This window comes from Ambystoma mexicanum, chromosome 8 (genome assembly GCF_040938575.1).
Source record: "Ambystoma mexicanum isolate Mex_15411 chromosome 8, UKY_AmexF1_1, whole genome shotgun sequence".
NCBI lineage: Eukaryota > Metazoa > Chordata > Amphibia > Caudata > Ambystomatidae > Ambystoma > Ambystoma mexicanum.
The window spans coordinates 7,119,103-7,131,533 of NC_090929.1; the positions used below are offsets into that span (position 1 = coordinate 7,119,103).

At 43.7% G+C, this 12,431-nt stretch overlaps 1 protein-coding gene across 2 annotated transcripts in view; it reads left to right on the forward strand.

Annotated features, from left to right (window-relative positions):
- AK1 (adenylate kinase 1) overlaps nucleotides 1-12,431 on the forward strand; it is a 1,026,690-nt gene that overhangs the window by 444,548 nt on the left and 569,711 nt on the right. For both annotated transcript variants that reach the window (XM_069609116.1, XM_069609117.1), the window contains exon 8: nucleotides 8,941-9,026. In XM_069609116.1, the coding sequence (XP_069465217.1) occupies nucleotides 8,941-9,026 (86 nt within the window). The remainder of the gene's footprint in view (nucleotides 1-8,940; nucleotides 9,027-12,431) is intronic.

Genomic DNA, 12,431 nt, shown 5'->3' on the forward strand with positions numbered 1-12,431 from the left:
AAACGAGCACAGGTAACCTGTCGATTTCACAAGAGCGAAAAACCCCAAGATATAGGAACCTAGAAAAGCAAACAACAATAAATCAGCAAGGGGACAGACGGGAGACTGGGGGCCAGTATGGTCAATTCCACACACTTAAATTGGAACGGATTTGGAGAGACAGAAAAAGGATTGTGTTAAATAGGGCCAGGGTGATGGCACTACTTAAAGACCTACCATCAACTTTGGGAATCCATAGTGATGATGTGGTAACAGTGGAGTTCATTGATGAAAAAAAGCCAGATGTGGTCTTACTACACCTGAGGACAAGTAAACTGAAAGAAAGCTTGTTGGGTGTAAGGAACAACTTGGGGATACAGACTTGACGACCCAGGTAGAAAAAGTGACCGGCGAGAGGTAAAGAACGTCGGACCTGCGATTGAGAGAGTGGAAAAAATAATGAAAACCTTAGAAAGGAAAGCTGCAAATACAGGGCAGGGAGAGTGGTCAAAGCAAAAGTCAAGTACCAGGCAACATCAGGAGGATACAAGGGCCCATAGCCCAGATCCAACGAGCAAAATAAATAATTACCGAAAGGCGACAGAGAATCAACTAACAAAACTGAGATTTACGATTGACAATTCGAACTAGAGGACAAAAGGGGCAGGAACCAGCACTCAGACACTGAAAAAAGTGGAAACGCGAGGATGTCCCCCCACCATCATATCAGAAAAAAAGAGACAATAGATTAATTGCAGTGGAGAAGGAATCAAACCTCTATTGGCATCATGGATCACACAGGGATTTGGCCATCTCTATTCGGGAGAAAGTAATTTCCTAGTGAAATATGAATTAATTTGTATACAAGAGAGCTGGATCAGAAAAACTCCCGTGTGTGAAGGCTATCAGGTCTACATAAACCCGGCGCAGAAAGGACCCACAGGAAGACCTCGGGCGGGGCTCGTAACCCTAGTGAAGGATGACTGCCAATTTCAAGTATTAGAACATCAAACTCCGAACCCGTTTCTACAGATACTTAAAATTGTGAAAAACAGAGGTCAGAATGAAAAGAGACTCCTTCTAATAAACACATATTGGAACCCCTCAGAAGTAGCCACAAGTAAATACCTAGCGGAGATCATGGTGGCTATTGATGCATCAATGCTAGAGGACGAGGGCCAACTGATCATCATATGCGGGGACCTGAACATTAAATTGTTGGACAGAAATGGCCTGCTGAAAAGAAGACATACTCTGCCGCCTAATGAAAAACTTTGGCTGGCAGAAATGGACACCAGGGAGATGTCTATGTTGAACGGTCAAACAGCAGGGGACCTTCCAGGATCTGATACCTGGTCTGAGAACTCGAGGACTGCTTGCCTGGACTACTGTTTCGTCGCTAGAAACACCTTGCCTTGGATCAATTCCTTCAAAGTAGTTCCTCAGAGGGTTAGCGACCATGCTCTACTGGAAATAGAACTTCGTTGGAAGACGGAAGAGCCGAAGTACCGAATTATCCCCGAAATGGAATTATTGGGGGGTCGCACTAGGCTAAAAATTAAAGCAAGCTCAATTCCCCAACCAGCAAAGCGGCTTACCCGCAACTTCGAAGAGAAACACGAAACAATGGAATATGGCTGCCTACTGAAGGAGTTTGAGATTAAGACCGGTCCTAACAAAAAACAAGACGTGATAAGGAAACACGCATACAACTAAAACCTGATGGTGCAACGTAGGGAGCATCGTACAGAACTGAGACGTTTGCAGAAAAGCTCCATTACAAATAAAGAAGAACATATAAGACTCTGCAAGCAGTCTTACAAAAATTGGCTAAAATCCACTAGGATTTGGAGAGCACAAACAGATGCTGAAAAAATGATGTCAGCAATAACTATGTCTAACTCAAGGTCCCTATGGGAGATAATCAACAAAGGGGGCGAATTCCAGACAGCACTGACATCCAGTAATGTGTCAAAGGAGGACTGGGTAAAGTTTTACACAGATCTCTTTCAGGAGAAAGACTCTATCAAGACCAAGAAAAGATCAGGAAATGAATGGATTATTGACATTGATAGGGAAGATATCCTAATAAGGATACAAAAACTGAGTTCATCTTGAGCGGCCGGCCCGGACGGTATCTCCAATTGTATGCTGAAGGAAAACAAGGAAGAGTGGCCAGATTTCATCTTAATATCATTTCAGCAGATTCTAACAACAAGATCAATACCTCAATCCTGGAAGGAGGCCCTAATCGTACCAATATATAAGAAAGGAGACCGCAACAACCCGAGTAAATATAGGCCTATCGCCCTACTCGACTGCATAGGAAAACTGTTCTGTTCCATCTTGCTGAGAGATTTAAAAAACTGGGCATTAAGGACGGGGATCCTCGATAAGAGACAAACTGCATTCATGAGCGGTGTTGGAACATCACTGAATCTATTCATCCTGAATATGCTAAAGCTATGGGCATTAAAACAAAAAAGGAACATATACCTGGGTTTCGTCGACCTCGAACAGGCCTTTGACGGGATCTGCAGAGAACTCCTATGGGCCAAACTAAGGAAGTGGAACTGTCCGCAGGATATGCTTGAGGCAATTCAGGAACTATACACCAACACCTCAGTTCAGATAGTGGTCTCAAAAGGAGGTGACCTGACAGAGAAAATCCCAACATCTAAGGGTATAAAACAAGGCTGTGCACTGGCACCTTTCCTGTTCGTTCTGTACTTAGCAGATATGAAAGAATCCCAGGATCAAATCCGCACATTTCCTCCAGTATTGTGAAGCCCTCACATGGATCGTATATGCAGATGACGTTATATTTGTGGACCAAACCCCCATAGGTCTGCAAAGACGAATGGTGGAATTTAAGTCTTACTTAAATCAAAACCACCTGAAGGTCATCGTAAAAAAATCCATGATCCTAATAATGCAGTCGGCGTGTGGCTCCAGAGCCATAAAATAGAAAAAGGGATTCACTTGGTCATTGGACAATCAACCGTTGGAAATAGTGGCCTCAACAGTCTACCTGGGGGTACAAATCAATAAAAACATCAATGAGCAAGGGCAATTAAATTTCATCAAAGAAAAGCTGATGAAACTTACTAACCAAGCTCGAGCCCTCCATCGACGTTACAGAACCTTTTCAATGATGCCAGTAATCATATTTTACAAATAAAAGGTAGTGGCAAGCATAACATATGGAGCCAAATCCCTGCTAAATCTCCACTGGAAAACGTGGGGGGTGCTAGAGGCTTTTTTCTGGAGAAGAGTACTTAGGCTTCCGAATTGCCTCCCTGTATCGACAATAAGACACAAATAAAGGTTAAAATCGTTGGAGTCAATAGTCCTGTGGAAGACGCTTTCGTTATTTCGGGAGTGTATCCTAGATAAACCTCCCATCTCATTTGAACTGTTAGCCAAAAAAGAGGTAAGAAATGAAGACCTGCACTTTAATGCTTGGAAACAGAACTGTGTCGAAATACTAGAACATTATCATATCAAATTCGATACGCTGAAAGAAAATCCTGAGAAAGCGAAGAAAAACATATGAGAAAAAGATTGGATATCCATGGACAATCAGAAAATGCAGAATACAAATTGTCATAACATTACGTGGGAACGAAAGGCACTGAATGACCCTCCACCATACCTGCGAAGATTTCCCTCCTCAAAATATAGGAATCTATTGATGAGATGCAGATTAAACATCCTGCCAACAAGAGAGTACCATTATATAAGGAAACAAATTCCAGTGGAAGACTCTAGATGTCGATTCTGCAATGAGCCGGAGATGTCGGAAACAATAAAACATTGGCTGCTTTTTTGTCCGGCATTAAACACCCAAAGGAGCCTATATCTAGGTGAATGGGTGCATAATATAAATGCATCAACGACTAAGGAATACTGGGAAAGAATCCTGATGGTACAAAATGTCGGCCCCACCCGGGAAGCACTAAGATTCATAGAATCGATCCTAAAGGGACTAAAGGACGGTAATGTTGAAGCTCGAGAGTAGGTCGGCTCAGCATAAGGACGGTGGGGTCTGGAAAAGGAGATTGATCATTTTGTTAAAGGTTGAAAAGAAAATTTATTTACCCAATAAAACAAACAAAAAAATATATATATATTTACCACATAGCACCTTAATTCAAAAGCACCTTACATAACCTATATTTACATATATTACTATTCATCCTTGCCCAATTGAAATTAACACTCACATGTGTGTTTACATAACTTTTCAAATATTCCTGGTGATTGTTCAACCCCAAAAACATGCTGCCAGTTTCCCCATATTATTTCAAAAATACTTGCAAACCAGCTCATTCCGCCTTTCTAGAAATCTAAACTCTTCATATCATTTCTTCAAGCTTCTCCATAAATATTCAATTTGTCATTTATCCCAACCCTTCTGACATCTGTAACACAAACCTCCCAACCAAACTCTTTTGCACTCTAAATACATACTACTACAATCAATGTGGAAGACTGAGCAACCAGTACCCTAACCTAGTAAGCTGCCTTGGGACCTGCTCTTTCTCTGAGCTTTGTGTCTTCTACTGAAGACTGTTAGCTGTTATCTTATTCTCCTGCACGCCTCTGCTTAGTGAAGCACAGGAATGTTTATACCTACTTGACAAGTTCATAACTTGTGGCGCACTTTAACTGAACTGTTCTCATCCCAGATAAAAAACACTGTATCTCCCTTAGACCTCTTATTTTTTAGCTAAAATACATAATAAGATAGGCAAATTCTTTAGGCCTAAATGAAACAAGACTTTTCTCTTTTTTTTTAACTCAACGCTATCAAAAGGGTGCTCCGTTTCTCTTTCAAGCAAAGCCATTTTTAGGCTTTGTGTTACTAGAGCTTCTGTCACTTTCTCAAAATGAATGTGATTCTGATACTCCTACAAACCCAGCCCACGAGCAAGCTCGATTTAAAGCAGGCTGTCCGTTTCTACCGTGCACACAGGAGACGAGCATAGCAGAGAAAAAAATGTGTTTGCCTTTCTGCTTAAAACTGCTATTATTTAATTATAGGACGAAAAGAACGCTGCATCTTTCGCAACCTGTTTCACCTGTAATTTAAGTTTACAAAAATACAAAACCAAGCTATTACCTAGGTTATTAATGTAAGACTGTCTTCACTGTTCAAAAATGAGGCCCTGTTTCTACAGAAACTTTATGTAAACAAAACTGCATTTGGTTAGTTAAAAAGTAAAAGTAAAAATCCCTTGGCATATGCAAAAAAAATGCTTTCCTTGAAATGCAACAAACAGTGACCCATGGCACATACGACATGCAATGAGTTAGTTTTTGTGGACAAACAGTGAAACATGTAACATAACAAACATTAAAAGCTAATTGCTCTATTCTCCATTGATATGCAGTAACATGGAATCCAGCTTCATTCACCACATACACTTAACACCAAATAAAATATCTTTACTATCACAGCTTAAACCCCAACAAAACTGTGCAGTTTATGGCCGTCTTGTTCTGTTATCTCTTTTAACAAAACGTATTCCATCTCAAAATGCATTACTCCATTTTGGAGTTTGACAACTCGCTCTTCCTCTTGGCTCTTGCTTCAGGTATCTCTAAACATTACCCCATTTGCAGTGTAGTGTGTGCTATTGAGTTCCCTTGAAACTCGAAACAGAGGTATTGTTTCTTATAAATTACATATTGTCCTGGAAGGATAGCTCAGGGGCAACATGCTCGCTTTGAAAGCAAGATGACACAGAGCAACACAGGTTTGATCCCCGATCTGTGCTTAGAAACCTATGGGTATTAAGCACATTATGAATAACTTTGTTCCTTGTACAATGTACATGATACCACAAGGCTTACTTTCTGCTATGCCAGGCACAGGAAGGTGCTCTGAAGCATGGGGTCAACTTCAGTTTATCCTTACCCCTCATCTGTCTCCTGTAAATTCCCTGTGTCTGTCAAGGCAGGGGAACATGGCTTTTTTGCCATCTTTGAAGTCTTAAAACGGTTCCTTCGTGGTCGCCAAATGCAAGGCGATTCATTTTCAGCCATAATTCTCTGCAGTTAGCCATCCCTGGAAATAAATATACTTTTTGTGCAAGGAAGAGACATCTGGGCAGCCGGCTGTGAGTACATTTGTTTAATCACGGCTTATTACAGCTGAAAGGGGAAATGTCTCAACTTTGTTTTGCATACATCATGGGCTTTATACAATGGCAATAGATTATGAAATAATGCTATGTTAATATGAACCTTATATTTCAATAGGCTTTGATTGGCCATTTTACTTAAAGGTCAAACATCAATTGATTTCCATTAAACATAAACACTTCCTGAAACACGGGGACATTTATGCTAATTAATATGACTAGGTGTTATCCACTTTTTCTGAATCACCTGACATATGTTGCAACCTTTAAACTGGACAAAAATAAATTTAGAAAATGGCACATTTACTTTCCAGACTTCTAGTACATTCTTTCCAAGGTCATCTCACCTTTCCTATCTGCTTCTGACTGTATGCCAGTTTCACTTTGTGAGTCACACCATTGAAAATCACGTATTCTGCTATTAATTCTGCTCTATCACTGTACCTTGGCTTCTACCCAGACACTCCCTTTCTTGAGTTGAACACAGGACTAAATTTCTGTGTTTTGAGCCCTTCTAACCCGTCATGGAGTTATGAGCTATATTCTGCATCAGAAATATATATTCTGTGTTAATGCTGTGCTCATTGTAAGCATTCCTTTATGGTTCATGTTGCCCTAAATAAGTATGTCCAGTATCACCTATTCCCTAATGTACCTGCCTCTTATAAGGGCATCCTAGCTGCCTTAATGGACAATGCTTCTGAATTTTATAATGTTAAACAGGAGGGAGCGGTATAGACCCTAAATTCCATATTTACCGGTCTTTCACCAGAGAGAGAGGCTACTCCTCTACACAACAATGGCAGCCCATGTTGTCGAGAGTCCCTGATTGTAATAGGAGACCGTTAAGTGGTGAACCCCAAGGTAAGTGGTAGTCCGTTAAGTGAACACTGTTTTTTTGTGCATCCTTAGTGCAATAGGTCTGGAGCTGTGGCTCTGGGTCTGTGTGCACTCCTGCTGGGGAATGGTGTGCGGCTTGTGTGGTGGCTGTGTAAACTCTGTTTATCCTTTTGCTGGCTCTCTACCTGCTTTCTCTGGGGCCTTAGATGACAGTCGGTAGGTAAGTTGTGGGTGCTGATGGTTCGCAGTTTTCTGGGTGGTCTCTCTGTATGGCTGCAGTCTCACTTCTAGCTGTGCAAGAGAAGTAGAGAAATTAGCTGGCATTTCCTGCAAGAGGTATGGGGTCATGTAAGTTGGTACAGTAAATATATATATATATATATGCAAGCACTTATTTACGTATGTATTTATTTATTTATTTATGTATTGTTTGCTTATACAATAAGAATATATTGTTTCAAAGCAGCCACAGGGCAGGGAGGGAGGGTGGGAAATACATTTACAACACAATATTACAAGCAGAGGGGGAAGTGGGGGAGAGACGAACCTATTATGCTTTGTGAGTATTCAGAACGTGCAAGTGCAGAAAGGAAGAAGGAAGAGGGGATAAGTGGTGGGGAGTCTGAGCTCCAGGGTGAGACATGGACAAAGTGCTAGGAATGATTGAGTGCTACACGGCCTGGGCCGCGGGAGGTGAGTGCGAGTCTCCAGGGTAGAGGGTGTGCAGATGCAAAGTGCTGTGGAGGGCAGGAGCTGGGGAGAATTGGTGTGGGAGGTCAAGGCCCTGAAAATGCATAAGGGCCAAAAACACCAATGCAGCACCTGTGAGATTAGCAGAGGAGAGAAGGAGGAGGAAAAGGGGAAAGTCTTAAGGAGCTTCCGGAATTTGAGAAGCTCCTGCTCAAGGTGCAGGGAGAGTGGGCGTTTATTCCAAAGGAGGTATTCTGCAGGGGAAAGTGAGTGACCCCTTGCACTCTGCTTAGCAAAGCGCTTTACACACAAGGAGTGGTACCAGAGCAGTGAAGTGTTCTAAAGGGACATTATTTAGTGAGATAAAGTTGAAAATAGTATGGTCCCCTCGCCCAGACAGCCTTGTGGATGATGCAGAGGGATATGAATTTAATCTGTGCAGCAACCGGGAGCCAGTGAAGACTTTTTAGTGCAGGCGAGAAGCAGTTCCTGACCAAGGATGATTCTCACTGCCCTATTCTGGATAAGCTGAAGGGGTCCAAGAGTTGAAGAAGGTAGATTCCGGAGGAGGCTGTTACAGTCAAGTCTTGAGAGTCTTGGGCAGGGGACAGGAATTGGGGTCACTCCAACAGGTCACAACCCCACTCTTGAGTAGGACTGGCTCCGGGCTCCCACCCCAGGCTGAGAGGGATCCCTCTCCACTCATGACACAATTAGATTACTGACCGTGTCACACAATACATAACAATGCAAAGATTTGGAAGGAGTGCAAGCTCCGGCCCCACCCAGTGACATGTGAAAGAGAATTAATGTTGCTTAGCGTGCATTTCTGAATCACACGTGTGCCCCATCACCACCTGCTCTTGTGCTTTATTCACCCTCCAGGTCAGCGATGGATGGGGCTTCCCTTTCCTTGTCCTTTTGACCTGCTTTTTTGTAACATGCTGAGCTGGCAGAGCAATAAAAGGTCAGTGACTGTGCGAGTGTCAGCACCAGGATATCTGACCCACCATGACTGGTGCCACTTCTAGGGGCCTTCACAGGACCTGCCTCTTTTCCTCAAGAGCTTGTGTCTGAATTCTTCTATTTCTTCCAGGAGAGCTTCTCCCTAGCTTGTCGTGTTCTGGTTATGAAGCTTTGATTCTTATTCCTTCCAGGTCATTGGCTCATTTTAAGGATGTTGCAAAGTTCACCTTTGTTATGAGGGTGTCTATGCATTTGATTTGACTCTTGTGTTCCACTGTACGCTTCACATCATCACCTGATGTCTCCCTGTTTCTAGAATTTGCTGATGATAGCTTTCAGGCGTCGACTTCTGGTGACGGAATAGAACGTGAGGAGCAGGGCCTGGATGTTGAGCTTCTGCAGGTAAGTCCCAGGAAATGGGCTGTTTTATGCTGTATTGCACACTCTTCATATCTCTTCCAGCACATTACTCCCACCTCCTGATAGTCATCAATCTCTCGGGTCCAGGACTGGGTTGCAACTGTGTGCCACTCTGATAAATTAACTTCCGGGGCACCGGTGGTCCAGGGATGAATATCCGTTACTATTTATTTCATTTATTTACATTTATGAAGTGCACTGGCAGCCCAAGGACATTGAGGTGTGTTACACCGAGAGTGACTTGGTTACAAGTTACAACATTGCTACTGGTTACATGAGTGGTAGCATGGGGGCAGGTTACAAGGTGGCCTGGTAAATAAATGACAAAGTTAGTTGGAAAGGAGGCAGAGTTACATGCAGGACAGTTCACGCATTTAGAGCATTGTGGGTAGTTACTGAGAGATTTCAAATCAACAGTCGTGTTTTGATTTCTTTACGGTAGGTTAGGTGGGATGAGATCCCTGTGAGGTTGGGTGGAAGGGAGTTCCACTGGGTTGCAGCGAAGCAGGAGCCTCCAGCCCGTGCTTTAGTGACCTTAGGTACTGAGAGTGGGTTAGTATATGGGGTTCTGATTGGTCTTTCTGTGAGTGGTATGGTGAATCTCTGAGACAGGTATTGGGGAGCTGTGTGGTGGATGCATTTATGGGTGATGGGCAGTGTTTTGAATATAACACATTCCTTGACGTGTAGCCAATGGGCTTGTTTCTAATCGATCAATCAGCCCCACACCTATAGTACACCAGGAGGGATCAGAACAGATTGTAATACAAGTAAATTATAAACCTACTTGTCCAATTTTGGTAATGTGGATGGTACGGCAGGCTTATCTCCGCAAGGTCGTGGATCATTGGTTGGTTGCAACACAGAGAACATACAATTATTACGCAATGATAAAAGGGACTGTCCAGTCAAGGTTGTATAAACATATCTACTTAATAATTACTACAACAGACAGTTATAGCACACTACGAAATGCAACCCACACTGTAAAGGAACACAAATGACAGACAGTTTCACGAAGAAAAGGGGTGCACTCTGGATATTGACAGGAGGGTAGTTGGCAAAGTAATCAGTCTTACTATTCAAGATTATTTTGTTTCAGCACCAAAGGGCAAATTGTCGTAAATGTCTGTAGCGGCCTTCAGAGGAGGACCAGAGGGGCAGAACCACAATGTACATGGTGCTTAAGAAGTTCTTGTTGCTCGACAACTCTTCACCGGCTTACTGTCTCCAGTGTCCACATCATGTGTGCCCCAATATGCACGACCGTGAGTCCGCGAAAACAGTGACAGTCTGTCAGTTGCTGTTCTGACAGCTTGGTTGCAAAGTTGACACCATCTTGGTCAATTTGCTCCGGTGGATGAAGACATGGTGGATTGGTGGAAAATGATTTCATCTGGCAATAATGTTGAACACGTGTGTGCAATAGTGAACTATCTGGATGCGCTCTTGAAATTTCCACTCTGAGTAGCACCTAAGCTGTTGACACTATGACGTACTACAAAGGTCGGCGATATTTATTTTGATTTGCCTTGTCTGTGTGGAACTATCATCTTAAAAGATATGTGATTTGCTCTTTTCTGTTTTTTTTTTTGATTGATGTATGTGAGATAATTGGTGGAACATCCAATGTAACTGTGGAATTTGAAAAAAAAGTGTTTTCCTCGTGTTAAAACTGTAGTTTTTTTTCAAATAGAAAAAAAAAGTTGACACCTTCAACTCACCCATCTGTGGCTTCAGTGTGCAGGAGGTCTGGGAGGGGATCCGTCTCTTCCTCAGTCTCACCATAAGTCACTAACGCCATGACCAAGTCATCCTGGCTATTTTGGGATTTTAGCCAGGTGAGGTGAAAGACCCTGCACATCTGTTTAGGTCCTTTCACGTCAGTTGAGATAATTTACCTCACTGACCTTTTCCAGCACACAGTACGGCCCAGTCCATGTGTCCTGAAGGGCGCTGAGTTTGACAGGCTCCATAATCCACACCCACTGGCCTGGAGATTAGACTGTCACGGTGGCCTTGTGGTTGTGCCAGTGCTTCATCAGCTCCTGACTGGTCTTTAGATTCTTTGTTGACTGTTCCATGTACTTTGCCATTCTAGACCAAAGGCCAAGTACATAGTCCACCTCATCTTGTGACAGGGATGAGGGTTTGCTTTCCCATCCCTCCTTCACTAGACTGAGGGGACCTCGTACAGCGTGTTCAAACAGAAGCTCAAAGGTGCTAAACCCTACTCCATTCTGTGGCACCTCTCTGTAAGCGAACAGAAGGCATGGCAGGAGAATTTCCCATCTCCTCAGGTGCTCTTCCAAGCCACCTATCATGCCTATCAGGGTCTTGTTGAACCGCTCAACAAGCCCATTGGTTTGTGGATGGAAGGATGAGAACCGGTAGGTGACTCCACACTCGTCCCACATGGCCTTCATATAGGCTGATATGAAGTTTGATACCCTGTCAGAAACAACTTCCTTAAGGAATCTAACATGGGAGAATATCCCAATCAGAGGCTTTGCAACCACAGGGGCTTTGATGCTCCTTAGAGGGACAGCCTCAGAGTATCTTGTGACGTGTCCACCACCACCAAGATGTATCTGTTCCCTGAGCTGGTTCAGAGGATCCAGAGGACCCACAATATCCATGCCTATACTCTTGAAAGGCTGCCCAACCACAGGTAGTGGAATTAAGGGGGCCTTTGTGGCACCACCTGACTTGCTAAAAGCTTGATAAGTCAGGCAGGACCGGACAAATTACTTAACTTTTACGCCAAACTGCGGCCAGTAAACGTGCACGGACCACCGTTCTGATGTCTTAGTCACTCCCAAGGGACCCCCTAAAGGAATTTGGTGAGCCAAATGCAAAAGAAACTTTCTGTGGCATTGGGGAACCATCAACCTTCTGGTTCCCTCACCCTCAGAATCCTTTGGCTCACTTTATAAGAGTCCATCCTCTCAGTACACTTTGAACAGTCCAGGGGCCTCGCCCTCAGCCTGCTCCTCCACCTGCTTCAGCAGACCCGCCAGAGTGGGACACTCTTTCTAGGCTGTGAAGAAGTCAGTCTGATCTGGGCCCCCAGCTGATGCAAACTCATGCAGCTTGGGCAGTCCCTTCAGATCTGCGCCAATCTGGTCCTCTACCTGAGGGTCCTGTGCTGCGCCAGGCAACTCTGTAGTCACTGAGTCCCCTGCTACCAAAGTAGGGCCCTCAGGGGCTGCTAATCCCTCTCCCGCAGGAGTATGCGACCCAGTAGTCTGTGGAACTGGACTAGGGTCTACCAGCCATGCCGGTCCTTCCAACAAGCCCTCTGGAAGCAATCCAGGCCCTAAGGCTCTGAGAGTGTTCAATCTTGTGCTCTCCTTGGCTCTCCATCGTGTAGCCGTTGCGACTATT